Source organism: Lonchura striata, chromosome 18 (genome assembly GCF_050655825.1).
Source record: "Lonchura striata isolate lonStrDom1 chromosome 18, ASM5065582v1, whole genome shotgun sequence".
Lineage (NCBI taxonomy): Eukaryota > Metazoa > Chordata > Aves > Passeriformes > Estrildidae > Lonchura > Lonchura striata.
In genome coordinates this window covers 7,710,763-7,735,753 of record NC_140720.1, presented here as the reverse complement: position 1 = coordinate 7,735,753, position 24,991 = coordinate 7,710,763, and the positions used below count along the sequence as shown (strand labels likewise).

Below are 24,991 nucleotides of genomic sequence, written 5' to 3'. Positions count from 1 at the left end.
AACAATTTCGTGTATAAAAGTTTGGGTCAGACTAAGGCTCAGCACACAAGTCTTGGAGAGTGATCTCACTAGTGCCGGGAGCTGGCAATCCGTACCCACTCCATAACTACACCAGATTGTGGAGTCTATTTATTTATTCCGCGTATCGCTTCAAAACCAAGAGCAGTGTGCTGGCTCAGGGGTGTTGGGGCCGGGGGGAGGTGTTACTGCCGGTATCCCGGTATTCCGGGTGTCCCGAACCCGGTGTCCCGGCGCCCTGCTGTTCTATCTCCCAGTGTCCCGGCACCCCAAAATCCCGCTGTGTCCGGTTATCCCGGTGCCAGGTGGTGTCCTGGATGCCGGCGTCCCCCCGCCCTGAGTTCTGTGTTCCCGGTGTCCCGGAACCCCGCCATTCCCGGTATCGTGGTGTGCCGGAGCCCCGCTATTCCCGATATCCCGGTGTCCCGGAGCCCCGCCATTCCCGGTATCCCGGTGTCCCGGAGCCCCGCCATTCCCGGTGTCCCGCTGTCCCGGTGTCCCGGCAGCGCGGCGCATGCGCGCGGCGCGGGGAGCGGTGCCGCGCCGCGCCAGCAGGGGGCGGTGCCCGGGCCTGTCGCGGCCCTATCGCGGCCCTATCGCGACAGGCGGCGCCGCTGCCGGACATGGCGGCGCGGCGGGGCGGTCGGGCCCGGGCCCGGACTCCTCCGGGTACGGCCGGGAGCGGGGCACGGCTCGGCAGCAGGGCCGGACCGGCTCCTTCCCTCAGCCCGGCGGGCCGCGGTGGAACAAGCAGGGACCGGCTCCTTCCCTCAGCCCGGGGGCCGCGGTGGAACGAGCCGGACCGGCTCCTTCCCTCAGCCCGGGGGGCCGCGGTGGAAGCGGCCGGACCCGGCCCCTTCCCCGGCCACTGCCGCCTGTCCTGACTGTGAATTCTGTGTTTTTGTTTAAAGGAGCGGGTCCCAGCGGGAAGGGCCCGGGGTGAGGGGGAGCAGCCCCTGGTGGGGACCCCGAGTTCGGCCGGGCCCGCAGCCGGCTCGGCCCGGGTTGGTGTTTCAGAGCTGCTCTTGCTGAAATCCAGGGTTGGTTACCCAAACCCGGCACAGGGAATCTGTGTGCTTGGAGCTGGAAACTTCCCAGGAATGTGTTGTTCCACCTGCAGGGATCTGTCTTTATTTGCATTTATCTTACCGTTGTCTTCCATCTGAATAAAGTGTGAGACACTTCACTCCTACTTGACCCACTTTGGTCTTTGCAGCTTCTCAGAGGTTCATTTTTTTTTAATTACAAGAGATGCTGAATTTGTTTGTTGCAACCTTGAAGAGAAATAATCACAAAACATAGTTCAGCTGGAAAATTATTAACCAGCCTGAGAGGAATAGGGTGCTTCCTTGGGAGACTGAAGAAGTCTCTTCATCTGTTTTTCAGGCAGGAAGGAAAAGACTTTTGGACAGTCCTCTTCAACAATTGTAGAAGAGCCTGAGCCTGAGCCTGTTCCATATGTTCTGAAAGGAAAGGACATCCAGGCACTTGAAATTAAGGTGGAGGACCTGGAGAAAGTATGTATGAGTATTTTTACTGCTAGAAACAGCTTCCCTAACTGACACTCTCCTTTTGGGTGTTTAACAGAGGGTGCTACCCATTTAGTTAAGCCAAAACTCACTCTGGCAGGTGAGTTTTCCTGCCATTTTGTCTGTCAGGACTTTTATAATGATAAAATGTCAGCTCATCAGGTTTAGTTGCTAGAAGTAAAGGATTATAAGTGCCTATACAGTTCTTTCAAACTGAAGCATAAGTCATCTGCCTCTTCAAAATTACATCTTCAATTTTCTGATCTAATAAGACTTGTAAGTTGTTTCATAGCTCTCATGACTTTCCTTGCAAAGCTCAGATCAGTGTGTGAGTGGAAGCATTTGAGTGACACAGCAGCAGAAATATCTTCTGGAAAGTGATATAAAACTTTCATTTTGTCCCCCTGTTATAAAGCAAGATCCAGAGGAGTGAGATAGTAACTAAGCTGGTATCTGCACAGCTATGCAAGGTGTCTTGTAGAGGAAGAATCATAGAAGATTTGGCTTGGAAAGAACCTTAAAACTCATCTATTTCCACCCCCCCCTGCCATGGGCAGAGACACCTTCCACTATTCCAGGTTGTTCCAATCCCTCAATCCAGCCTGGCCTTGGACACTTCCAGGGATGGGGCAGCCACAGGTTCTCTGGGCACCCTGCGCCAGGCCCTCACTACCTTCACAGGGAAGAACTTTTCCTAAGATGTAATCTAAACCTACTCTTTACTTGGAATCCATTCCTTCCTTGTCCTGTCGTTACATGTCCGTGTGAAAAGTCCCTCTCCAGGACTCGCAGGACCTTGCAGGAAGTGCACTGACATGACTACTGTGCATATCCTGAGAGGCTCAGATGGAATAAAGGTGAGTCAGTGTGTACCTAATTGCACTGTGACTGTTCATTTCCTCAAGCTTCATGCTCCACGCCTTGCCCGTGATGCTGGGAGAATTCTAGTTCAGAAGAAGTACCTTGTCCAAAAACACCGACCCAAGGAGGTGGCACATCTCGTAGCACATCCTCTTCCCCCCAGGGCACCTAGGGGACCACTGACTTTTCCTGGTAGGATTCAATTTCACTTCTTGCCTCTGGGTTTTGGTTTTGCTAAGCCAAACTTTAGTGACCTGGCTCTGGGCTTGGGTATTTTTATATGTGTGTTGTAGGATCAAGACAGTTTGATGATGGCTGTGAAGAGATCCTCCCTCATCATATTTTGGGAAGTCTCCAGGAGTTTAGGATGGAAGCCTTGGCCAGAAGAAACACTCAGGTTGGTTTGTAGAAAAATGGTGCTGCATAGCACTTTTCCAGAGGCAGAGTGTGTGCCTGCAGTACCTTTTGATGCTTTCCAGCACCTATCAGGAGCAGGGCAGGCCTGAGGTGTGGTTTTCCCAGCCTCATCACACTCTCGTGGGGGGTTTGCCTTTGGAGAAACTGCACCAGCTGGTTTATAGTCCTGTTGTAGTCCAGGACCAGGTCACGCAGGGAACAATTACACAGGCTTCCTCTTCCATACCATATGTGCCCTGCTGATGGCTTCAGAGAAGAGCTGGTGTTGAAATGCCATTGCTGGAGTGTCATTACTCAGATAAATATTTCCATTGTATCTTAGTGTGTCTCTATTGCCCTGGTTTCCTTCCTCTCAGATTGCTAATGTAAAAGTGCTATCAGTCTGAAGAATTCTTCCCTCCTTCCCTCTCCCATTCCTGTTTTGGTGTGCATGGAGAGGTTAATTTAATGTTTCATTTTTCATCAGCTAGCAGATGCTATTAAGGTGCCTCATCCAGATGTTACTGCAGCAGCTTTAGAAGAGGAACATGGAGGAGAGAAGAAAGAAAAGGCACGTCAGGCCCACCTAGTAGAGCACAAAGCTTTCCAGAACTGGAGGCATCATATGGCAATGAGGAAAAAGCAGGAGAAACACCTAGGAGGTGAGAGAAGCTAAGGAGGTCTAAGGAGAATTCTGTGAAATGCTGTGTGCAGGTGGAAAAGTTTGATGTCCCCAAGCCGCAGCAGTCGTTGCCAACCAGGGTTAATCCTACTGCCATTGCAGTCTAATTCCATGTTCTCAGAGCTCCCACACTGCTCGTGCTGTTGGCTCTGGATGTGGTGGAAAGGTGAGCTGGTGGCTCTAGCTGGGGAGAGGGCAGTGGATTTGGCAGGGAGCAGTGTAAGTGGGTTACAGGTGAACCATAACAGTGGCAAAGGGTGTGCCCAGAAGTGCAGCACCAATGATGTGATGTTTTTTTATGTATAGGAATTCTTCACAGGCCAGAGAATGAATTGCTGATGAACATGTCAGACAATTACAGGCAAATCCAAGAAGAACGTGACCTCATTGACCGGAGTCTCCCTGCCCTATTTCCTGGAAAGGTGAGAGCCCCACTTCCTGCGTGTCCTGATTGTGCTGCTCTTGCGACACAGCACAGACACTGCTCCAAGTAAGTCTCTGAAGTGCTGTCAGGAGGTGTTTATCAAAGCCACTCTGAATCCCTCAGCTTGGTGTCTGAGCAGAGCTTTCAGGGACACGAAAAATAAAATCTGAATTGTGCTGTGCGTAGCAGTCAGGGGAAAGTGGTGATGAGCAAGTGGCATTTCATGATTCTCACTAAAGACTGTTGTGACCTGGGAAGTGCCATGGGCACGTGTCACAATTGCTGTTCCAGGGGCAGAAAGGTCTGATAGCTTCAGGCTTGGATTTTAGTGATTGCCATGGACAAAAGGGGATGGGTAAGGCAGGACGGTTATGGGAGTATTGTGTTAAAATTCTTTTTTCACATTTATAGCACTATCAAAGAATTTGCATTTGTTTGAGGCTTTATTTTAATATCATTCAAATTTCATGTGCACTAGATAGAAGAGAGTTCTTTTGTCTTTGACAGCAGCCTGATAGAAATTTTGGCTTGCTCTGCAGAAATGGATAATTCATAGACTTTTAAAATGCTCAAATAGTCAGGGTTAGACCTCTTTTTAGCTTCAAGTGCCTCTGAAAATAGCAGGTATCTGCATAACTATCCACAACAATCAGTGGGAGCCTTTTTTTTGCCACCCTAGGGATACCGAGTGGGAAGTGAGTTCTGGAGCCTTCCTGAGCAAATTGGGGATGAACTCACCGGGCTGACTGTGACCCTGACCCGGACAGAGTGTGGGCACCCAGAACCACTCACACATGTGGGGAAACCCCGAACTGTCCAGAGGGAAACAGGTAAGGGAACACTGCAGAGAGGTGATTCCAAAGAAATGGGGCACAAGTGTGCAGGAAGCAGCTCCTTCCCTGTTGAGCCTCCTCTTTAAAACACTACAAGGCCAAAGTTTGGTAGAGAATGAAATTTGATTAGGCATGTGAGTGTGTAGAGAGTGAGCTCTTGTATGGGTATTTCCACAGGTCTGAAGCCTCCGAAGAGGATTCCTTGCCACCTAAACTGGGATAAGAGTCTTTTCCTGAAACATCGACAGCAGGAGCTAAAATCTCTCCTAGAGGAGCTGGGCTTCCATAAGCCGGTGAGAGGAACAAGGACATTCTTGTCAGATGCTGTAGAGTAACAAAATTACCAGGAGTTGGATTGAAAAAGGCATTAGAAAACTAAAACTTGGTCCCACGGTGCTTTTCATGGAAGTTCCCACATTTCCAAAGGGCCACACCTATGAAAGAGTTGTCTGACCTCCTGAAATGTTGCATGGAGTGGTCTAGGGGCCTCAGAATAGGATGCCAAACCAGCAGCATGCAGCTTCCAGGACCTAGACAAAGAAAAATCTGCCAAGTACTGGTGGAGGACTTTTTAGTGCTATGGGGCAGAGGGAAGAGATCTTTATCCATGTGGAAGACACACTCTGAAATAATCTCCTGAAGGCAGATGGCCCCTCCTCCTACAAACAGGAAAAAACTCACGTTTTTTTGTCTTTGAAACCTGTCTCTGAGGATGAGAAACATGTGAAGGACATTTTCTCTGTGCATCATTGCTACTGTGGGGTGCAATCATCTAGGATTCTATGAATCTCAGAATTGATTCTTTTCCTGTGTCCCTTGAGCATTTTTTGGATGCCTCCAAAAACCATTGTAGGAGGAAGAAATCACAACTTCACTTTACTTGGCTGAGTTAGTGCATTTGTCTGGTCTTTTAATGTCCTTTCTATGTAAAAGAGCAACTGTGAGTTGGTAATTTCTGTGTATGTCCAGGATCTGGAAGGACTGGAGGTGATTGGGAAAGGGCAGCCTTTCACATCTGTCTCAGCTGAGGCTTTTCTACATACCACCATTTCTGAAGAAATTGAAACCCTGTAAGTTCTACTTCATGGCATACTTTGTGGCAAAATAAAGAATTTTGGTGTGCACTACCAGTCTGTGAGGATATCCTTAGCTGTTCTTATCCAGAATTAAGACAAGTCTCCACTGGACACAATAAAAGGCATATTCTTATATTATAATCACCAGATCTAGGAGCCTTTGTGCCTTGGGGCCTTGTGTCTAAGGAGCAAGAATCAGAGAAAAGTTTTGTTGAGGCTCTTCCTCCAGTCTCCACTCTTTGTGGCTTCAGAGCTTAGATCAGGCTGGGTGGGATTCTACTCTCAATTACCTCCATTTGACTGTCTTTTTCCACCCTTCCATCATTACTTTCCTAGTTTTCCCCGTCTTGTCCATCTGTTACAGGCACAGCCTGAGGGCCTCTTGTCCTTTTTCAGTCATGTACTTGAGACAGGTCTCATTCTTTAATATTCTGGCTGTCCTGTCCTCCTTGCCAGTGGCATGTAGCTAGATGGGTTCACCACATCTGCAGGGCTCTGCACCTAAACAGATTAGTGTGTGAGAAAATATGAAATGGAATTATTTCTTACAGGGTCTTGCAAATCACCCCTGGTTCTCCCCTCTCTGGAAGTGAATTTCACTCCATGAAAATGCTGGCTTTTGTTTTTTTTAGCAGTGACCCCGTAGGTGGCTTCTTCACTGCAGTTCCAGAAGCTGAAAGAGTTCCATCTTTAATTTTCTGTGGCCAGCCTGCTCGTTGGATCAAGGGCATCACTGCTTGCAGGGTAATTGTGAGATTTTAATTGTTTAGTCAAGCTAAGCCTATTTGAGCTCCCAAGTCACAGTTATACAATACGTGTCACTCCAAGGCCACAGAGTGGGGGATTTATTCTGAATATAATAGAGTATCCCTATGTTTGCTTCAGAGTGATCTAGGAGCACAGGGGCTCTGGTTGTGGTGTGCAGTTCAGATTCCCAGGCTTTCTCTGGATAGTGGCCGCTTCTTTGGACCTGCCTTACAAGTTCTCCTACAAAGGCTCAGCCCCTTATTTGAGCTATGACTTCATGCAGGATAAATCCTACCAGACAGAGTAGAAACTGTTATCTTTTTCCTCTTCCTTGTAGAAGGAAATTGGTATTGCTGCTCGGCTCACCTTTGAGACTCTGGCTAGTGAGAAGGCTGAAAGCTTCCTGACAGTGATCAATGATGGCAGAGCTGCCATTTGGTACAACTGGATGAGGCTTCCTCAGCAGATCCCCTCCAGAGAAGTCAAGGGGAGGAGAGTGCCCTGTTTTTACTTTGATACCAGACCAGGTATGAGACCTGCTGATCTCCAAGACCTTTGTACCTCAAGCACAGAGCAGGAATTTAGGAGTTACCTGGGATGTGGAGTCTGACTAATGGCAGAGCACTGCTGGGTAATTTCTCTTGAGGAAGCCACCCTGGGTGTCAGAGCTGACTCACCCCAAAAGAGCTGTGCAAGGCAGATCCCTCTCCTGGAACTTAAAGGAAAGAGGCTTCTGCTCTGAGTATAAATGGGTGGAATATTGAGAAGTGAATAATTTTCTGGTGGAAAATGGGTCATAATCTTCTGGAGAGAAAACTGAACTTGCTGTAGGAGAGTGCAATGGGAATAATGCCAGTTCAGGAACATAAGGGACTGAGAGTAAATCTGGAAGGAGAATGATAGCTGGATGAAGTGTGATAGCCAGCTAAACTATGGGGAAAGAGCCTCCTAGAAAGATAAGGACACCTGGGGTGGTGTTGGAAAAGGGTCAGGCTAACTGGGTGGTTTCATGCACACCAATGCATTTTCTCTCTTATTTCAGGTGTAATTTTGCCTGGAGAAAGTCGGAGGTTTTCTTTTATTTTCAAGTCAGAGAGAGCAGGCATTTTTAGTGAGCCCTGGGAGTTTAGGACACATCCTCTGTTATTAGGAGGAGCTCTGCTTCAGGTGACCCTTTGGGGAATTGCTGTGTATGAGGATAAATTTGCTGACTTCAGAGAGAAATTGGAGGTAACCAAGCATGTAGCTGGGTAACTGAGCTTTGAACTTTATATGCAAATAGAGGATAAGGGTGGGAGTGGACAACATGGTATTTTTATTGTTGTGCAATTACTGCTGAGAGTGAGATTTACAGAATGTCTGCACATACTTGTGCAGGTTTGCTAAATGACATGAGGAGCTCTGCAGTCTATTGTAATGTTGTCACTAAAGACATGACTCTGTCTCCTAAAGTGCTCACACTGGTCCTTTAAAGAATGAAATTTCTGTTGGTAATTAATTTCATTAGTTACTTAGTGGGAAGTAGTGTACTGCTGTACACTTTTATAACAGTTAAGGTATAAATTGAAAATTACACCATGCTTTGAGAAGTATAGTTTGGGGGCAGGATTTGTAGAGTTTATTTGAAAAGCTGTTGGAAGTTTTGCTCTGCTCAGCGGGGTTTGCAGTTGTTCATGTCCTTAAAGCTCAGTATAATGAATAGTGTGGTTACAGGTGGGACTGAGTTTGTGTGTTTGCATATGGAATGAGTGCTCACACATGCTGTTGTTGTGGTGCCTCAGAGTGAGCTGGCTGCTCGAGAAGGTGCTTCTATAGTGAAAGACATCCTGAATGAACTTCTTGACCAAGTTCGGACGCCTGAGCGCACCCCATCTCCCGTGGATGCCTATGTCACAGAGGAAGAGCTGTTCCACAGGAAAAATCCCCAGGTGATGCTTGCTACTGTATGGACTGCACAACTGAAATAAGTGGGGAGGGCAGATCCATGGGGCTGCTGCATCCCTGGTATTCTGAAGCTGGCAGAGTCTGTTGTGGAGGCTTTAACAGTTGGGTTTGAAGAGGGAAGGTGCAGCTCATGTTTACCTTTCCCCCCATTGTTACAGTTGCATTATCAGCATCAAGTGGTAAAACAGCTGCATAAACTATGGAGACTGCACCTGCCTGTGCCTTCAGTCTTGGAGGAGGAAGAGTCCTTGGACCAGAGGAGCACTGCAGGGGACATGGAGTACCAAGACAGCACCTTGGAGACTCCCTCTGCCTGGAGCAGCACCACTGAGCTCCCTTGTGGGAAGTACACATTAGAGGAGGCTCCAAGGCAAAGGAGCACTGAGAAGGAAGAAGCAGGTCCTTCAGGATGGAACCTTTCCCTCGAGGACCTTAAACAGGTGGTCACCTCTGTTCCCACAAGCTGATGGGGTGTTAATTCCCCTACAAACTGTATGCTCACACTGCCCCAGTGGAGCCCACCTGAAGGGCTGCTGCCAATATGCTGGGAGTTTGTGAGATTTACAAGATTTACTTTTAGGATGTGTGTTTGCTCTGCTGACCACACCTTCAGTGATCTTGTAAAGAGATTCTCAAGAGAGACTTTGTGGGCTGTTGTGTGAAGAAGAAAAGAGAAGCACACAATATAATAGATATTTTAAGCTCTTCCCCTATTAGCTTTCTGTCATCCCAGGACTGAATGTGGAGGCAGGCTGGGTTTACAGCCTCCTGTGTCTCCCCCAAGGGCTCTTCTCCTTTGAGAGTCCTTCCTATTCATCATAGAACTAAGGGAGCACTCATGACAGGCTGTGGATAATGTACAGACTTCCTTAGATTAAAGCAAGAGTGCTTTGGATTCTGTCAATGATTTTTCTGTAGTGCTCTCTTGGAAATGTCTCTGTTGTTTTTATAAAGCTTTACTAGGGAGCCTTCTAGCTTGATAGAATCTCTGTTTCCCAGAACACCTGAAGTTGCAAGGGGCTTAATATCAGTCTGATGAGGAAATCTGGGTTTGTTCTGCATATCTTGGGTACCTTGGCCATATTCTAGGTGTGTAGGAAGCCTCATCTGGGTGTGTAAGTGCCCAGTGCAGCCTGGTTTCAGACTAGTGTCCAGGAAGAGAGCTGTGGGCTGCTCCACTGAGCTCAGGGACTGAGAATAAAGACTGAGAAGTGTTTCACAGCCCCTGTGAATTTTCTCTCACAGGCTATAATGTCAATCTCTGGGGAAGAACAGCAGGAAGAAGCACTGACCCAACTCAATAAGGCAGCTCTGGAGCTGTGTGTTGAACAGAGGCCAACTCAGTCAGACCTGCTGTATCCAGTCTGGTGGGTTTCCTTTGCAAGGAAAAGCTTGTGGAAACACTGATCAACAGCCTCAGCAAACTCTCTTGCAAGTGTTGTCCTCAGAGTGCACATAATTATATGAGGTCTAGAAGTCATCTTTACACCCTGTTTTTTTATAGCTTAATTGTAGCAGCTGTCTAGGACCCAAATGCCTTTTTTTTTTTTTTTTTTTTTCTCCTAGGGATAAGTTTAGACTATTAAATGCATGTAATTTTGGAGAGTGTACAAGATTATTTCTGGCAAGATTATTCCAGACTGTATTTATGAAACCTTTGGGTATTTTCTGTACCCTTTTACTCAGATAACTATCTCCTCCCTCATACAGTCTCTCTGTTCTTTGCTCAGGCTTTCAGACTGTAAACATATCAACAGCTTTGAGTTGCTTCTAAATTAGAAGGATGCAGGTTCCTCTTGGTAAACACAGAGCAGGTTAATTTACCAACATGTGTCACGTTGAGGAGCAGACCTAGTTTCACAGTAATATTTATGGGTTCCTGGGAGCCTGCTGATTTGCAAACCATTGAGACCTTGGAGGTCTCTAATATGAGGAAAGCAATTTAGCATCCCCCTGCACAGATGTTTAGACAGTGGGTGCTGTTTTGTTGGCTTAATTGCACAGGACAGCTTCACTTCTGGGCACAGGGTCAAACAAGGTGGTAGTTGCTTCACTGTCTCCCTTCTGATCTTGACCATTTTCTCAGCCTCCAGCTGTGGCGTAGAGCAATTGATGACTTGGTGAGTTGCTCTCTGAGGCTGAGATCCGTGCTTGGTTTGACTAAGGAGGACACCTATGTAGAAGCTGTTCCAGAGGAAACAGGTAAATGGTGGTTTTAGCACAGCAGCTGCCTTCTGTGGGCTGTTGGAAATACAAAAAACTTGATGAATTTGAACTGAAATGTCAATTTAAACATGTCTCCCTGGGGAAGAAGCATCAGGAAGAAACCTGACAGATTGTGTGACATTAACAATACTAATTGGGATCTGTGGTTTGGCATCAGTAAAAAAACACCCCCACAAAAAATGCCTTTTAATTCAGCTAGGTTTAGCCATGGTTTTCACACAGACTGACCCAGAAAATACTGCTTCAATGACACCTCCTCATTCCTTATTTAAATAAAGAAGTCTTCAAGTCTATTGTTTTTCAGTGCAGTACATCTCAGATTAATAAAAAGAGGAGAATATACTGCAAAAGTAACACATTCCCACTGTGCTAGTGCAGTGGGATGGACTTTCTGGATGTGTGGATGCTTTTGGTTAATTGAAATCCTTTCTTTTGTAGAGGAAGTAAAGCAAGGAGGAACAAAAAAAGGAGGAAAGGAAGACAAAATAGCTAGTAAGAAAGAAGAGAAAATGGATAAAGAAGGCAAAAAAAGTAGAGGGACATCAGGGAAAGCGGTAGGTGTTGGGATGCCTGGTGAACCCTGAGTGCTGGAGATAATATGATCATCCTGAGGTTGTGTACCCTGAGTTTGAGCTGATTTCCAACCCAGTGAAAGAGGTGCTGCTGCTGGGAGATGCATCTTGAAGCAGTCTGAGCAGTGTCCTGACCTATGTCCCTTTTTCCCTTGGTCTTTTCCTGATTAGGATCATTCAGGCAGCAAAAAGCTGAAAGCAAAAGATGAGAAGCAACTATCTTCCATTTCTGTGCAGGACATGAAAGGGAGAGCAGAGTCCATGAAAGGAAGAGATGACAAGAAGGTGAAAGAGGAAACTGCAACTACAGATGGGGCAGAACCTGTTCAGGAGCAGGTGGACTCTATTTTACTTGAAGCATACCAGGAAAAGCTCTACATTGAAGTAAGTCTGACCAAAGCTTGTGTCCTTGTCTTGGTTTTGTTCTTTTCTTGTAAGGCACACTGAGGCTCAGGGGGAGAGGCAAGCATTTTGTTAAACTCAGAAAACTGGCAGACATATGTCCCTTGTGCTGCAGCAAGGTAAGTGTGAAATGCAAATGAATTTGTTTCAGCCTGGAATCTGTTAGCAGAAATTCAGCCATCACACAGCCACATGCGGGACTTCTATCTGGGATGTCTTTAGTGTTGCTTGCAGACTCTGGAGGGATCAGCTGAATTAATTGTACTGCAGATAATGTTAAACACACTTCATAGCCAGGGAACTTATTACTAGAGCTCTGTCAGCAGCAGGCTGCCACTTCTGTGTGCTTATGTGTGTGCCCATATGAAAATGTCAGAAACCATCTCTGTCAGTCTCAGCCTCAAGATTTCCTCATGTGTTTTCACTGCAGCTGTCTTCTCTCAATTTCTGCAGGTTTACAGGCTGCTAGATTCAATGGTGAGTGAAATGGTGTCTTTATTTGAGGATCTGAAGCAGTAACTTGCTCTGAAGTGGGAGTGAAGCCCTTTGTATGTAGAAATAGACTTGCTTTTAAAAAAATAAAATAAATAACCATATTTACACAGATGGAGTGGAGATTCTTCTTTCTGAAGTGATTCAGTGATTACAAATACCAGGCTGCCTCTTTTCTGACACACTGTGATGTGAGACTATTGCTAGATCATCTGTTACTGCTACAGATGATGCTTGCCAAGAAGAGACAAGGCAAGAAGTATTACCACCTCAGAAAATATTAAGACTGGAAAATACTGGTATTTCTGCTAAAGGAGAATTTAAAAGTGACATTTAACATGAGGTATATTCTTTATGTCTTGATTTGCTTTGGACTTGCTGACAGGAGGCTTCTCTGAAGCATTCTGGATCCCAGTAAAAACACTCTCCCAAGGGGTGTGCCACCCTGCCTGGTTTTGCACTCAGATTTCCTTCTTGTGCTGATCTTGCCATCTCTTTCCATTGAGCTCCAGGTACCCATGCCCCACTCTGAGCCAGGTTTTGCATGCTTCCTTCCAAGACTGATCACTCTTAAATGAGTGAAATTTGTGCTGTAGAAGTTGTGAGCCATGGTAAGTCCTCATGGTAGAGCCACCCCTCCTGTTTGTCCATCTGCCTGTGTGTCTGGGCTCATCACCATTTTCCATGTGTGTGCATCACTGCTGGAATAGGGCTTTTTGTGGAGTCATCATTGGACTTGGAGCAGGTTCTCGAGGCAGAGTGAGCCCTGTGTGGCATCTGTCTTGACCTGGTGTCAGTAAGTGCCACCTTCCTGCTAAAGTAGCTGGACAGCATTCCCCAGAAAGGCTTTGGCCCTGCAGAGCAGTGACATCAGTGTAGATCATTAACTGGGGATGGTGATCCAGCTGGAGCTCTTAGGCAGCAGATGCCTATCCATGCTCAGCATCGCTCAATCATGAGTTCAGTGGCTCCAGGTGTGTCCCTTGGGCACGTGCCCCTGTCCCTGGGCTGGCACAGGGCTTGCAGCTGCACATGTAGTGTGAAATGACTGCTCCTTCTGCTGCATTGGTGTCTTCTGCTTTCTCATTTTAACTCCTGTGCTGTCTCTGGGGAGAGGATCTGTTTCTCCCCTTGGCTCCATGGCAAAGAACAGCTTGTTTTTTTCACTGGCCAGGTGAGTCTCTTCATCTTTTGAGATATTTTCTCTTAGTGGGGTGTGGGGAAGCATTTTGGTTTCTGTAGCAGCAGGAGCCTCCTCTGGCTTAGTGGGCACGGACCCATAAAGGTCTCTGCTCAGCATTCCTGGAGTGAGAATTTCAGCAACATTTTGAGAATTAGGGGGAAAAAGGCCTGAAGTTGGGGTGTGTCTCACAGGCTCTGACAATAGCTCCTGCCTCCCTGGAGATGATTATCAGCTTTGTGAATCTGCCCAACTCAAACTGCTCAAGCCATCTGTTTCTAGGAGAGAGGGAGTCTGCATGTTCTAGAGGACACGTGATTGTTGAAGAGGCAGGAATCCTTTCATTTGGTAGTTTTACCTTAAAGGATGGCAAAGCCCATCCATGTCTCCATGGATCCATATCTTCAGTCCTATTGAAACCAGGCTCCATGTGTTCATCTACCCACAGGAAAATCTGTTAATACAACACCGGGTAGATGAAAGTTTTACATCAGTCACGTACAATGGAAGAATGTCCTGTGCTGGCATCTTCCCTTCCAGGGAGGAGACTGGTAGCAGAGGGCAGGTGGGCGGCATAGAAGTTCTGCAAAGGAGAACAAACCTGTGAATAGTCTAATTTCTTGTCATAATTTTTGTCATAATTATTGCCAGTGCCTCTTCCAGCCTTGGACAAGACTGTCCTCAGGGGACAAGGTACAAGGAGCATTCAGGAAGGGATGTGCTGGGCCAACAACTGTGGTATTCTACTCTATCTCTGGCTGTTGCAGCTTTTTGTGAGCCAGCTGTTTTGTTTTTTTTTTCTTTTTTTTTTGCATTGATTTGTGGAAGTAACAGAACAGGAACTGCAGCGGAATTAGAGGTGGCTTCCACAGAGTAGCTTTAGAAACATACACCTCTTATTTACAGGCCTAGTGTGAGATATGGGCTCTGTCCTCAGTAAGGAGACTCTCAGGGCTGTCAGCCCTGCACTCTGCAGGATACTGTAAGGCTGAGTCCTTGCAGCCAGGCAAGGAAATTAATCCTTCTCCTCTCCCAAGCGTGGGCATTATTTGTATTAGTGTTAATAATTTGTGTTGTGTTTGCTAAATAACCAAGGTGAGCAACCTTCCTGGCCTTGGGAGTTGCATTCCAAACTCATCATGTGAGTGGGGCCTGAAGACACCATCACCACCAGAGAGAATGGGAAGAGGGGGAATTGCAGGAAAATGCTGCAAGCAGAAGATGACAGTACATTTCCAATGGCAGAGGGGGTCTGGGTGAGCAGCCAGGCTCTGCTGAGGGCAAGCAGTGCTTTGCTGGGTCCTGTACAGCTCCAAAAACACCTCCTGGGGTGTTTTCCCCATGGAGAGGTTCACTTTGCTCATAAAAAAATCACTGCCTGCAGAAAGGCAAGCTGTCTGCCTTACCATCTGACACAGTGAAGCAGGAGCGTTGGGAATAAGGAAGAGGAAAGCTTGGAGCTTGGGCTGCCATGAAGAATGCCTGCCACTTCCCGAGCTGGGATGTTCTCTGGGCTGACCTGCAGAGGGTTTGGATGCTGGATATGCTCTTTTCCCACACTGCAGCTGGGAGTGGGACTGGATGCTTATTCAGCCTGCACGGCCAGAGCCTGTTGGGAATGTCAGGCTGCTGAGATCTGCAAAGTCCCCAGAGGCACATGGCCTCCCCCGAGACCTAAGGCAGGACCCTGGGGCAAGATGGGTCTCAGCTCAGCACTTTGTGTGGCTGGTGGAAGCAGCAGCAGGAAGGCACAACCCCCCTACCCCCCCAGAATGTCTCAGCACCCCTGAGATGTTTTCCATCGTGAAAAATGTCAATGGTATTAAAAAGATTATATATATCCATAATACTTGAAGGGCTGTCAGTGATTAAAATGGAAGGCAGAGGCCGAGAGAGAGGGGGTGGCATTGAAATGATGAGAGACATGACTTATTTTGTCATGTCATCTGATGCCTCTCTCTCTCTCTCTCTCTCTCCCCCCAGCCAGGCTCCGGGACTGTTCAGAGCAGGGGAAGAGCCCGCTCCAAATTTAGATCCTAGCAAAACGAAAAAAAAAATTAAGGAACCCAAATTGCGAGCGTGGCCTTGGGCAGCAGAGAGGGAGCTGCGTGGTGGGGAGGGTCGGCATCCTTCGGAACCTCTTCCGCGCCCGGGGACGTGGATTTCTGTCTAAAAATAATGGGGGGGGAGGAGAGGGGAAAAAAAAGGACTACAGGCGCGCAGGCAGCAGCGAGCAGCGCCTGGCTGGCTGCCAGAGAAGGGGCAGTGACTGAGCATTTACAGCATCCCCGCCTCCCGCATGCGGCGGAGCAGGGGCTCGGCGCCGCATCCCCCGCGGCCGGTACCGCACCGCGCTGCGCCGCACCGCACCGGGGGCGGGCCGGAGCGCCTCTGCCGGTGCCCGGGAAGCCCCGAAGGGGTTAAGCCGGGACCTGCCGCCGGGACCTGCCCAGCCAGCCCGGCAACTCGGCGGCGCGCAGCAGGAGCGGGCGGCTGCGGCCGCCTCCAGCCCGCGCTCACCGGCACCGGCGGCGGCGGCACCGCGCAGGTAACCGGGGCTGCGCGCTCCGGGCTCCGCGCTGCGCTGGGGGGAGGAGGAGGAAGGTTCTGGGCGCTGGAGCATCGCGGGCTGCGGGGGATGCCGGGCCCCGGCGGGCAGCTCGGTGCCGGGACGCCTCCTGGGCCAGGCTCGGGCCCCGCTGCGGCTGCGGGAGCCGGCGGCGCGGCGGAGGGCGCTGCGGGCCGTTCCCTCTGCTCGCCCATGGCGGCCGCTGCTCCTCTCAGCCCTGCACCTGATTAAGGATGGAGCTGTAAATCCCCCTCCCGGCCCCCCTCCCCTCGCCGGTCCCTTTTGCCCCCTGGCATCCCCCCATCCCGACCGCTGTCCGGTCCTCCTCGCCCCCCGCCGCCCCCGCAGCGCCCTGCGCCGGCCCGCTGGCCATGGGGACCTAGCCCCGCAGGCGTGTCCTTCTCCCACCTGGCCACTCTTGGTCAAGGTCACTGCAGTAATTCCATATGAGCTGCTGGGTGCTGCCGCCTTATCTCCCACACGGCTTCTGTTTCACTCCCTTTATATTCCAGGGACGTGGAGGGCGGGAGGGGGGGGGAGATGATATTGTGTTTGATAAACCCGCAGCTCTAAACACCGCTGGCAGCTCCAGCCCTGATTACGTTCCTCTCATCCCTGCCCCAGCCCATGCTTCCCATCTCTTTCCATTCAGACTTCCCAGGCCATCTCATGGCGGGCAAAGTCCAGCTGGGGTCAGGTTTCTGGCCAGGATGGGCAGTGCCGGGAGCCTGTCACTGGACCTTGGCGTTTGTCCAGCTAGGAAACCTGTTGGAGGCAGAAGGAACCATCCTGCCTCCTCCTCCGACTGCCAGTGTACTTGCTGGTGCTTTCCAGGCTGGTGGCACCTTTGGAGAATGTGACGTTTATCTCCACCTGGGTGTTGGTGGAAAGCAGAGCATGGAGCCAAGTCCTGGAGGACTTTGCTGTGTTGCTGCCCTTGTCCTGGAGGCGTTTCTGTGCCAGGAGGGCAGCGGCTGGGCTGACAGCACCACGGGCTCTCCCGGTGGATCCAAAGGCCGCGCTGACAGGCTGCATTGCGAAAGGGAATCGGTGCAGGGAACCAGCTCGAGAGAAACTTCATCTGCCCGCGAGCGTGGTGGTGCCAGGCTCCTCTCTGACTCACGGGAGGTGTTGCTGGCGGAGCTGTGGGGCGCCTGGCTGCTGGCCCACAGGAGCAGGAGGTGCAGGACTGGTTGCACGGGTTGTGTAGGACCGTGGTGGGTGCCGTGCGTGGCTTGTGGGCACATCAGCGTGGGATGGAGTGGTATCCTGAGCTAGGAGAGGGCTGGATATGGTACAACAGCTGCAGTCCAGGGAGGTACTAGAACCCAAGGTGGGTGATGAAATGGACACTGATAACTGCTGTCTGCAGACTGCTGTGTGGGGGAGATATTCCTCTGCTCACATGTGTTATCTTAGATGGGGGAAACATTGCCAGTGAGTTTTGTCACAGCTGCAGTGAGGGCTCTGGGAGCAGCTCAGCTCCCCAGTCCTGCGGTGTAGCCCTGCTGAGGGCAAGGCAGCACCAGGCAGCCTCTGCCTCTCCTTCCCCTTGGCCCTCTGACAAAATGAGGGTGAACAGTGTCTTTCACCATGCAGGGAGAAGGTGAGGATTTAGGAGCAGCATGGAGCAGGGCACAGAGTTGTGATGGGCTCATGTGAGGACAGGTCCCGACTGCCCCGTGTCGCTGCATCTGTGTCAGTGGGGCTCATCCCAAGGACAGGCATTGCCTGGGGGGAAGTATGAGGGCAGCTCCTGGCCATGCCAACCCCTGCAGTCCCTGTGTCTAGGCCCAGAGGAGGCTCAGATGGCTCGGGGCTTTGGTGAGAGGGGCATTATCCATCCTGCTGGCTAACCTGGCAGTGGCTGTTAGCACCCTGAATTTGCCAGCCTCTCGCGGGAACAAAATTACCGAATTTGCTGGGAAAACCTGCCTGAGCAGCTGCCAGCACTAGTGAGTTGTTATAGGCTCTGACTCATGACAAGGTTTTGGGTTTGCATGATGCAGCCTTGACAGCACTGAGAGCCTTGGGCTGACAACTGGGACAAGCAGGGCTGCGTGCAGCTGCAGGTAGTGCATCTGGGTGTACAGGGGAACTCCTGGCTGCACAAGGGCTGGGAGGGTCTGAAATCAGCTTTGCCAGGACAGTGGAGCTGAGGCAGACAGGATCTGGAGGAGGGAGGTGCCATTTTCAGATGATTACTTTTAGAAGCAGAAAAAGTGCAGGGTAGAATCTCCAAATGTTGTTGAATCCAGAGTGAAAACTCGTGGTGGCTCGGCAATTCTGGGTATCACTTGCCATGAGATTTCTTTTCCCCTTGAGCATCCTGTGTGTCTGTGTTGGTGAGTCATGGCAGCCTGGCAGGGTGCACCTGATGCCCCTATGATGGTCACATCCACCTTGAGAAATGTCCCTGGTGCCAGCTGAGGACGCTGGGGATGGTGGTTGGGGTGATGCTGAGATCTCTGTGTCACTGTTCCCTGCTGCAGGTGCTGGTGAGGCTGTGGCCGTGCTCACTCATCCCTTCTCCACTGTTCCTGCCTGCCACCAGCAGGCCTCCAGCACCACCCAGCCATGACAACCTCGGCGCTGCGTCGGCAGGTGAAGAACATCGTGCACAACTACTCAGAGGCAGAGATCAAGGTGCGGGAGGCCACCTCCAATGATCCCTGGGGTCCTCCTAGCTCCCTGATGTCAGAGATCGCCGACCTCACCTTCAACACAGTGGCTTTCGCCGAGGTCATGGGCATGATCTGGCGGCGGCTGAACGACAGCGGCAAGAACTGGCGTCACGTCTACAAAGCTCTCACCCTCCTGGACTACCTCATCAAAACCGGCTCCGAGAAGGTGACCCACCAGTGCCGGGAGAACCTCTACACCATCCAGACGCTGAAGGACTTCCAGTATGTGGACCGTGACGGCAAGGACCAGGGCATCAACATCCGGGAGAAGGTGAAGCAGGTGATGGCGCTGCTGAAGGACGAGGAGAGGCTGAAGCAGGAACGGGCGCACGCACTGCAGACCAAGGAGCGCATGGCCCTGGAGGGCATGGGCAGTGGCAGCCACCAGGTCACCTACGGCCGCCGGGCATCGCCCTACGGTGAAGATTACAGCCGGGCACGGGGCTCACCCTCCTCATTCAACTGTGAGTGTTACTGGCGGCTCACTCAAGCTCTCTCAGGGGAGGCAGGTGTTGCATTTGGTTTGCACCTGCTTGGTGCCCGTCATTCTTCTGCATCTTTTGGGGTGGTGGTGGTGAAGCCCATCCTGCACCACAGGGCAGAGATTTGGCTGGGCCAGTGGTGGACCCCAGCAGCAGTGGCAGCTGGTGGGACTTCCAGCCCTAAACTCATGGCTTGTTCGAGGTAGGGAGCTCTAATGTGTGGCTATGTCTCCTGGGGAACCTGGGCATTGGGACGGAGGCCTGGAAACTGCTGATGTGCTTCCCAAAATACCTCAGTCCTGATGCCACTCCTTCCCCTTTTCCTCTTTTATCTCCCAGCATCATCCTCATCCCCACGGTTTGCCTCTGACCTGGAGCAAGCACGGCCCCAGACGACAGGAGAGGAGGAGCTGCAGCTGCAGCTGGCACTGGCCATGAGTCGGGAGGAGGCAGAGAAGGTAGAGTGACCCTGCCTGTCCTGGGGCAGGAGGCATCTCCCTGTACCTTGCCTTATCTGTGAACACAGTGGGTCAGTTCCCTGGGAAGAGGCAGGATTTTGGGGCTCCCTGAGGCTGGTGCATGTACCTGCAACTGTACCAGGCTGCTCTCATTGTGTCTGGCATCCAAAATCACCAGCGGGCAGATGGAGGCATGGGCTGCCTCTGCATCCTGTTCTCATATTAGAGGACAGCACCAGGCTAGGATCTGTCCAGCCTCCCAGACCCCAGGGTGAACTTGGGGGGTCTTCTGGATTTACCCCAAAGCCCATCCCCCAGCCTGGCTGCCCTCCTCTGCTGAGGACTTTTGGTCTAAGCTCCCCCATTCCTCTTGCCTACCCTAGAGGTTTTAGGAGGCAAAGCCTCACCCAGCAGTTTGTGTGGGTGCAGGGCCAGCAGCGTGCCCAGGGCTGGGGGCTCACTGCACACCAATACTCCCTCCCACTGTCTGGTCCTTTCCAGCTGGGCTAGAAGGAGCACTGGGAAACAGCTCCAAGAGGAATCAAGCAAGTGAGATGTTGTGCCCAGTGTGAAGCCACCTCAGGCTGTCCCTTCTCCTGTCTGCTGGCCTCTTTTCAACCCAGAATGGATTATTTGCTCACCAGCAACCAGCTAGCACGGCGTGCATGAGCCTGAGTACAGCCAGCACACAAAGTCAGAGGGACATGGGGACCAAGGAGCTGCATGGCTGGACCAGTGAGCATCCATCCCCTGGAGCTGGCACCCAGCACCATGAGCTCAGTACTGCCACGGCAAGGGATGTGCTCTGGAGATGGTGCTTGTTGCTGCCAATCTTTCCTGTCCGATGGAGGCTCTTTTGGAGGCAGAGCAGGGTGTATATCCCAATAATTTTGGCCTGGAATTTGGGTGTTTATAGCCTCCTCACACTGCTCCTGTGAGCACTGTAGAAACACTTTCTGGAAAGTGTTGCCTTTTTCTTAGAGTCCATCTGGGCTGCACAGTCATGTGCACATGTTTATGGGTGTTGTCACATGTACCCCTGCACCAGGGTAGCCATTCCCAGCCCCCATGAGTCCCCACACTGCTGGAAAAGTGTCATGGGACAGTAATCAGGGCCACCATGGTGCTACAGGGACAACCTCTCCCCAAAGTCTTCTCAGATCTAGGTGTGTGATTGGCAGGAATCCCAAACTGAGGCCGGTCAGTGTCACAAACCATCTTCCCCAGGAGGCTGCCAGGCCAAGAGGATGCCTTCCTCATCTCTTCTCCTTCACTGACTGCATCAGGGTCCCCAAAAAACTCGCAGGGGAGACGCTGACTGCCTAATTTAGGGTCATCCCAGCCTTAATACAGCAGCAGGTGATGGGATCGGGGAAGGAGCTGGGCAGGGACTGCAGGGAACCTGAGCAGGAGCTGGTTAGAGAGCACAGGGACACTGGGCTGGGGGTCTGCAGCAAGGCCAGCTGGATGGGCACAGATGCTATGCAGGCAGGCAAGGGGCCGCTGGAATGGCAGTGGCAAGGAGAGGGACAACCTCCAAGCAGTCTTGCGAGCTGAGGGCAAGCTGAAATGTCACCCAATTTCCTCTGTTGCCAGAAGCCACTTCCTCCACTTTCCAGTACAGACGAAGAAAGGCAATTGCAGCTCGCGCTCGCGCTGAGCAAAGAGGAGCACGAGAAGGTACCTGTGTCCTGCAGTCCTGGCGCTCCGCTCTCCTTGCACTTGGTCTTCTCTCCGTGGCACCAGAGCCCAGAACGTCACCTCGCTCTGGTGCCCGCTTTGCTTCCGCTGCTCCGGGCTGTCTGCTGAGTGCTCTCCTGGGGGGCTCGGTCCTGGAGGAGCTGTCTGCTCAGATGCTGGGACTTTTTGGGTGGCAGCTCCTGTGCTGGGTGTGTCTCCTGGAGAAGGTGCTGTCTGCAGGGTTCCTGAGCTCACGGGCCCCATCCCTTGTCCCCACAGGAAGTGAGGACCTGGCAAGGGGAGAACTCCCTGCAGCAGAGACCTGTGGAAGAGCCTGCCCCGGGCAGGGACGAAGAGCAAGAAGAAGATAAGATGAAGAAAAGCCAGGTACAGCACTGGAGGCTAGGTGGCCACACAGGGGTGATCCTGCAGGTCTGCCCCAGGCTCCTCTCACCTCTTTATTCCCTTCCTGTCTGCAGTCCTCTATTCTGGAGCTGGCAGATATATTCGGGCCGGCGCCAGCCCCCTCCAGCCACACATCTGCTGACCCATGGGGTATGCCAGGTGAGGATAACTTGCAGGCTGCCAAAATTTGGGACAGTGGCAGAAAGTTGTCCCTTGCCTCTGTTCCTCCCCAGGAGCTCAGCAATGAGATCCTCTGCCTTCTTCTCCCTCTGGTGCCTAGTCCATTACACTCCTAAGTGGTACTGCTGGAAGCCATGGTCTCCTGGCAACATACCCACTACTCAGAATTCCTCTGTGCTCTGCATTGTTCCCTTCTCCCAGAGTGTCCCTTTTTTTCCAGATATGAAACCCAAAGCGGAGCCAGTGGCCTCTGCCTGGACCGGTGCAGCAGATCCCTGGGTGCCAGTCCCAGACCCTGGTGGGGAGCCCCTCTCCCAGGCGAGCGTCTCATCCCAGCAAACCTCTGCTGGGCCCTGGGACTTTCCCCCCAGCACCACTGCAGCCTCTGACCCCTGGGGGAAGGCACCGATGTCTTCTGGCTTCCCTCCTGCAGACCCCTGGGGAACAGCATCCCCCCCAGCCCCCCAGGGCTCCAGTTCTACACCAGCTCCTGACCCTTGGGCTGCTGTGCCTGAGCAGCCTCCAACCCCTGGTAAGAGGCTCAAGGGACCTTTTGGCTTTGCTGAGGATTGAGGACAGCCTTGACCATCGCTGCCCTCCTGCAAGTGGGCATCTCTGGGTTCTCCCCCCTTCCTCCTTCAACCAGCTCCCCAAGCATCCCTTCCTTACCCTCCTGACCCTCAGCAGGACCTCTGCTCACCCCTCAGCATCCTGAAGACTTCAAGGAACTTTTAGGCTTTATCTTTGTACAGAATAGGCTGTTTTAATTAACATGGCAGTTAATAGAGCCATCCCATGGGAGCACATGGGAGCCCCACACCCCTTCAGCAGTGGGGTGATGCCGTGTCCCATTAGTGATACCTGTTTGCTCAACCCAGATGACCCCTGTACACCCTGCCAGGACTAGACAGGACCGTTGCTCATCGCAGGTGCCATGTTGCAGATAGGGAAACAGTTGTAGGAGCAGCCTGTGTTTCAAAGCTCAGCGCCACTTTCAGTTCCTCCTGGGTGTTTCCTCTAGCCCCGTGCAGGTCCTGCATGTGTTGCCCCCAGGTTTTGGTCCGTGGTGAGGGTTGCAGAACCTGGTCTGGGGGCCAATACTCGTACCTGCAGACCTGTCCTCTCCACTTGTCCCTGCCTGGGCTGGGAAAGGGACCTGATTGTTAAGGGGTAATGGCTGCGAGCAGTACGGGTGTCTTGGTCTGCAATGATCCAATGATTTAGCTCATCTAAGCCTTCCCCAGTTCACATTCCTGATTCCCAACCCTATGCCCTGCACTGCATTCCCTCTTCTCTGTCTCCTTGCAGGCAGCCACCCCTGCCTCTTTCCTGCCCTTCCATCTCCTGCCTCCCACCTCCCTGCTTGCTCCCCTCCTTGAGTGTCCCCTCTTCCCCCCAGCTCCAGGGGGGAATGCTTTTGACCCATTTGCAAAGCCGCCCGAGCCGCCGGAGCAGGAACCCTCGCAGCCGCCCTCCTCGGCCAAGTCCAGCAGCCCTGTGGGTAAGAGCTGGGAGTGGGCAGGTGGTGACCTGTCCCTGCCTGGGCAGGGAGGCAGTTCTAGGGCTGGCCAGGCTGTGTGTTGTTGCTTGCTGGTGTGGCCAAATCTTGTTTCCACGTGCTGTGGCCTCAGTCTGCCCCGTAGCTGAGGGAGCAGCCCAAGTCTCTGTGTGTACCCGTGTCCCTAACTCTGCTGTCTCCCATGGTGGCTTGGGGGATACTTGGGCAGGCCATGCTGCAGGCTCAGCCCCACTGTGTTATGCTGTGACCTGTGGTGAGATGTGTTGTCAGCCACCCTGTGCAGTGACAAGGGAGAATGCTGTCACTCTTGGTGTCTCCCAGCTGGCTCATGTGTCTCATCTCCCCTCCCTCCATCTCAGAGCCCGACCCCTTTGGCGACCTGTTCCCCAGCACCAGGCAGGATGGGGCAAAGAGCTTTGACCTTGCCAACCTGGCTGACTCCCTGCCTGAATCCGGCAAGGATCGGAAGGACTGTAAAACCCCCGAGGCCTTCCTTGGCCCTGCCGCCTCCTCCCTGGTCAACCTGGACTCCTTGGTCGCACCTACTCCGGCCTCCAAGACCCGCAACCCCTTTCTCTCGGGTAGGTGCCGCAGGGCTGCCGGCCAGGGGCTTCCCTGCGCTGGGCAGGTGCTGGGCGGGGGAGAAGTGCTGGAGGTGGCCTGCCTATCCTGACATGTCCCATCTTCTCCTTGCCAGGTCTGAGCACGCCGTCCCCCACCAACCCCTTCAGCCTCTCCGAGCAGCCCAAGCCCACGCTGAACCAGATGCGGACCAGCTCGCCGGTGCCCGGCCTGCCCGCCGGCCACCCCGCCAACTCCATGACCTACAGCGCATCCCTGCCGCTGCCCCTCAGCAGCGTCCCCGCTGCCACCGCTGCCCTGCCCGCCTCCGCCAGTGCCTTCCCGCAGGCTGGCACCTTCCCCGAACTCCCCAGCACCTTGCCGCAGCCTTTACTGCCGCTGAGCGGCCCCCCGGCCCCGCCGTCCGCGCCCGGGGGGCTCAACCCCTTCCTCTGAACCTTCCTCTGGACATCTGGACATGTGGACCCCCTCCCCAGCTGTTACAGCCCCTCCGACCTTTCCTTCCACCGAGACTTGGGGGTTGCTAAGCTGCACGGGGGGTGCCCCCAGCAGCCCCCTCCCCGTGCCCACTGTGGGGGCAGCCAGCATGAGCCCCCGTGCTTGACGGGCAACAGGGGCCCCTTCCCTCGGTGTGGCGGGCCACGGTGGGGCTGGCTGTGGCTCCGCTGCGGGACGGGCAGGAGGGAACCCCTTCCTCCGTGAGGGGCCGTGGCGGCGGCCTTACGAAGGGGCTGTGCTGCGGGGGCTCCGCTCAGCGGGCCGGGCGGCTGCACGGACTGCGGACGGACCCCGGCGTGGCTGGGCTTTGCCCCAGACCCACGGCGATCTGGGGCAGCGCGGGGCCGGGGCTGGGAGCCGCGGGTCCTCCCACCGCGCGGCGTTCGCCCTCCCTCGGCTGCTCCCCCTCAGCCCCGTCCCGCCGCCACCGCCCCGCGCCGCTCCCGGGGCGGCGGCAGCGGTGCTTGGGGCGCTGCGATGGCGGCGGCGGCGGGAGCCCGTGCGACAATAAACTGCGCTGAGCAACCCGGTGTGCGCCTGCGAGTGCCCCGT

At 52.5% G+C, this 24,991-nt stretch overlaps 2 protein-coding genes and 1 long non-coding RNA gene across 6 annotated transcripts; 2 read left to right on the top strand and 1 right to left on the bottom strand.

Moving 5' to 3' along the window:
* The first annotated feature begins 600 nt into the window (after nt 1–600).
* On the top strand, nt 601–12,316 carry MYCBPAP (MYCBP associated protein). Of its 2 annotated transcripts, none has more exons than XM_085556829.1 (19): nt 601–687; nt 1,405–1,535; nt 2,453–2,600; nt 2,702–2,805; nt 3,292–3,466; nt 3,793–3,908; nt 4,590–4,740; nt 4,921–5,036; nt 5,713–5,813; nt 6,452–6,563; nt 6,904–7,093; nt 7,609–7,796; nt 8,348–8,494; nt 8,669–8,950; nt 9,756–9,877; nt 10,597–10,712; nt 11,175–11,290; nt 11,546–11,692; nt 12,164–12,316. In XM_085556829.1, the coding sequence occupies exons 1-19, from the start codon at nt 642–644 to the stop codon at nt 12,227–12,229; spliced, it is 2,574 nt and encodes an 857-aa protein (XP_085412955.1). In that variant the 5' UTR covers nt 601–641; the 3' UTR covers nt 12,230–12,316. The 2 variants fall into 2 exon arrangements, with proteins under 2 accessions (XP_085412955.1, XP_085412954.1); XM_085556828.1 differs by having other exon boundaries at nt 11,480–11,692.
* Nucleotides 11,764–18,446, bottom strand: LOC146765826 (uncharacterized). The gene is made up of 2 exons (XR_014949331.1): nt 16,360–18,446; nt 11,764–14,991 (listed from the first exon to the last, which is right to left on the bottom strand). It is a non-coding gene; the product is annotated as an uncharacterized LOC146765826 (long non-coding RNA).
* Nucleotides 13,194–24,964, top strand: EPN3 (epsin 3). Of its 3 annotated transcripts, XM_085556831.1 has the most exons (10): nt 13,194–13,376; nt 18,444–19,099; nt 19,457–19,575; nt 21,172–21,255; nt 21,535–21,642; nt 21,735–21,819; nt 22,061–22,372; nt 23,240–23,341; nt 23,719–23,940; nt 24,057–24,964. In XM_085556831.1, the coding sequence occupies exons 2-10, from the start codon at nt 18,529–18,531 to the stop codon at nt 24,374–24,376; spliced, it is 1,923 nt and encodes a 640-aa protein (XP_085412957.1). In that variant the 5' UTR covers nt 13,194–13,376; nt 18,444–18,528; the 3' UTR covers nt 24,377–24,964. The 3 variants fall into 3 exon arrangements, with proteins under 3 accessions (XP_085412957.1, XP_021410509.2, XP_021410517.2); XM_021554834.4 differs by lacking the exons at nt 13,194–13,376; nt 21,172–21,255 and having other exon boundaries at nt 18,529–19,099; XM_021554842.4 differs by lacking the exons at nt 13,194–13,376; nt 23,240–23,341 and having other exon boundaries at nt 18,529–19,099.
* Nucleotides 24,965–24,991: the final 27 nt, after the last annotated feature.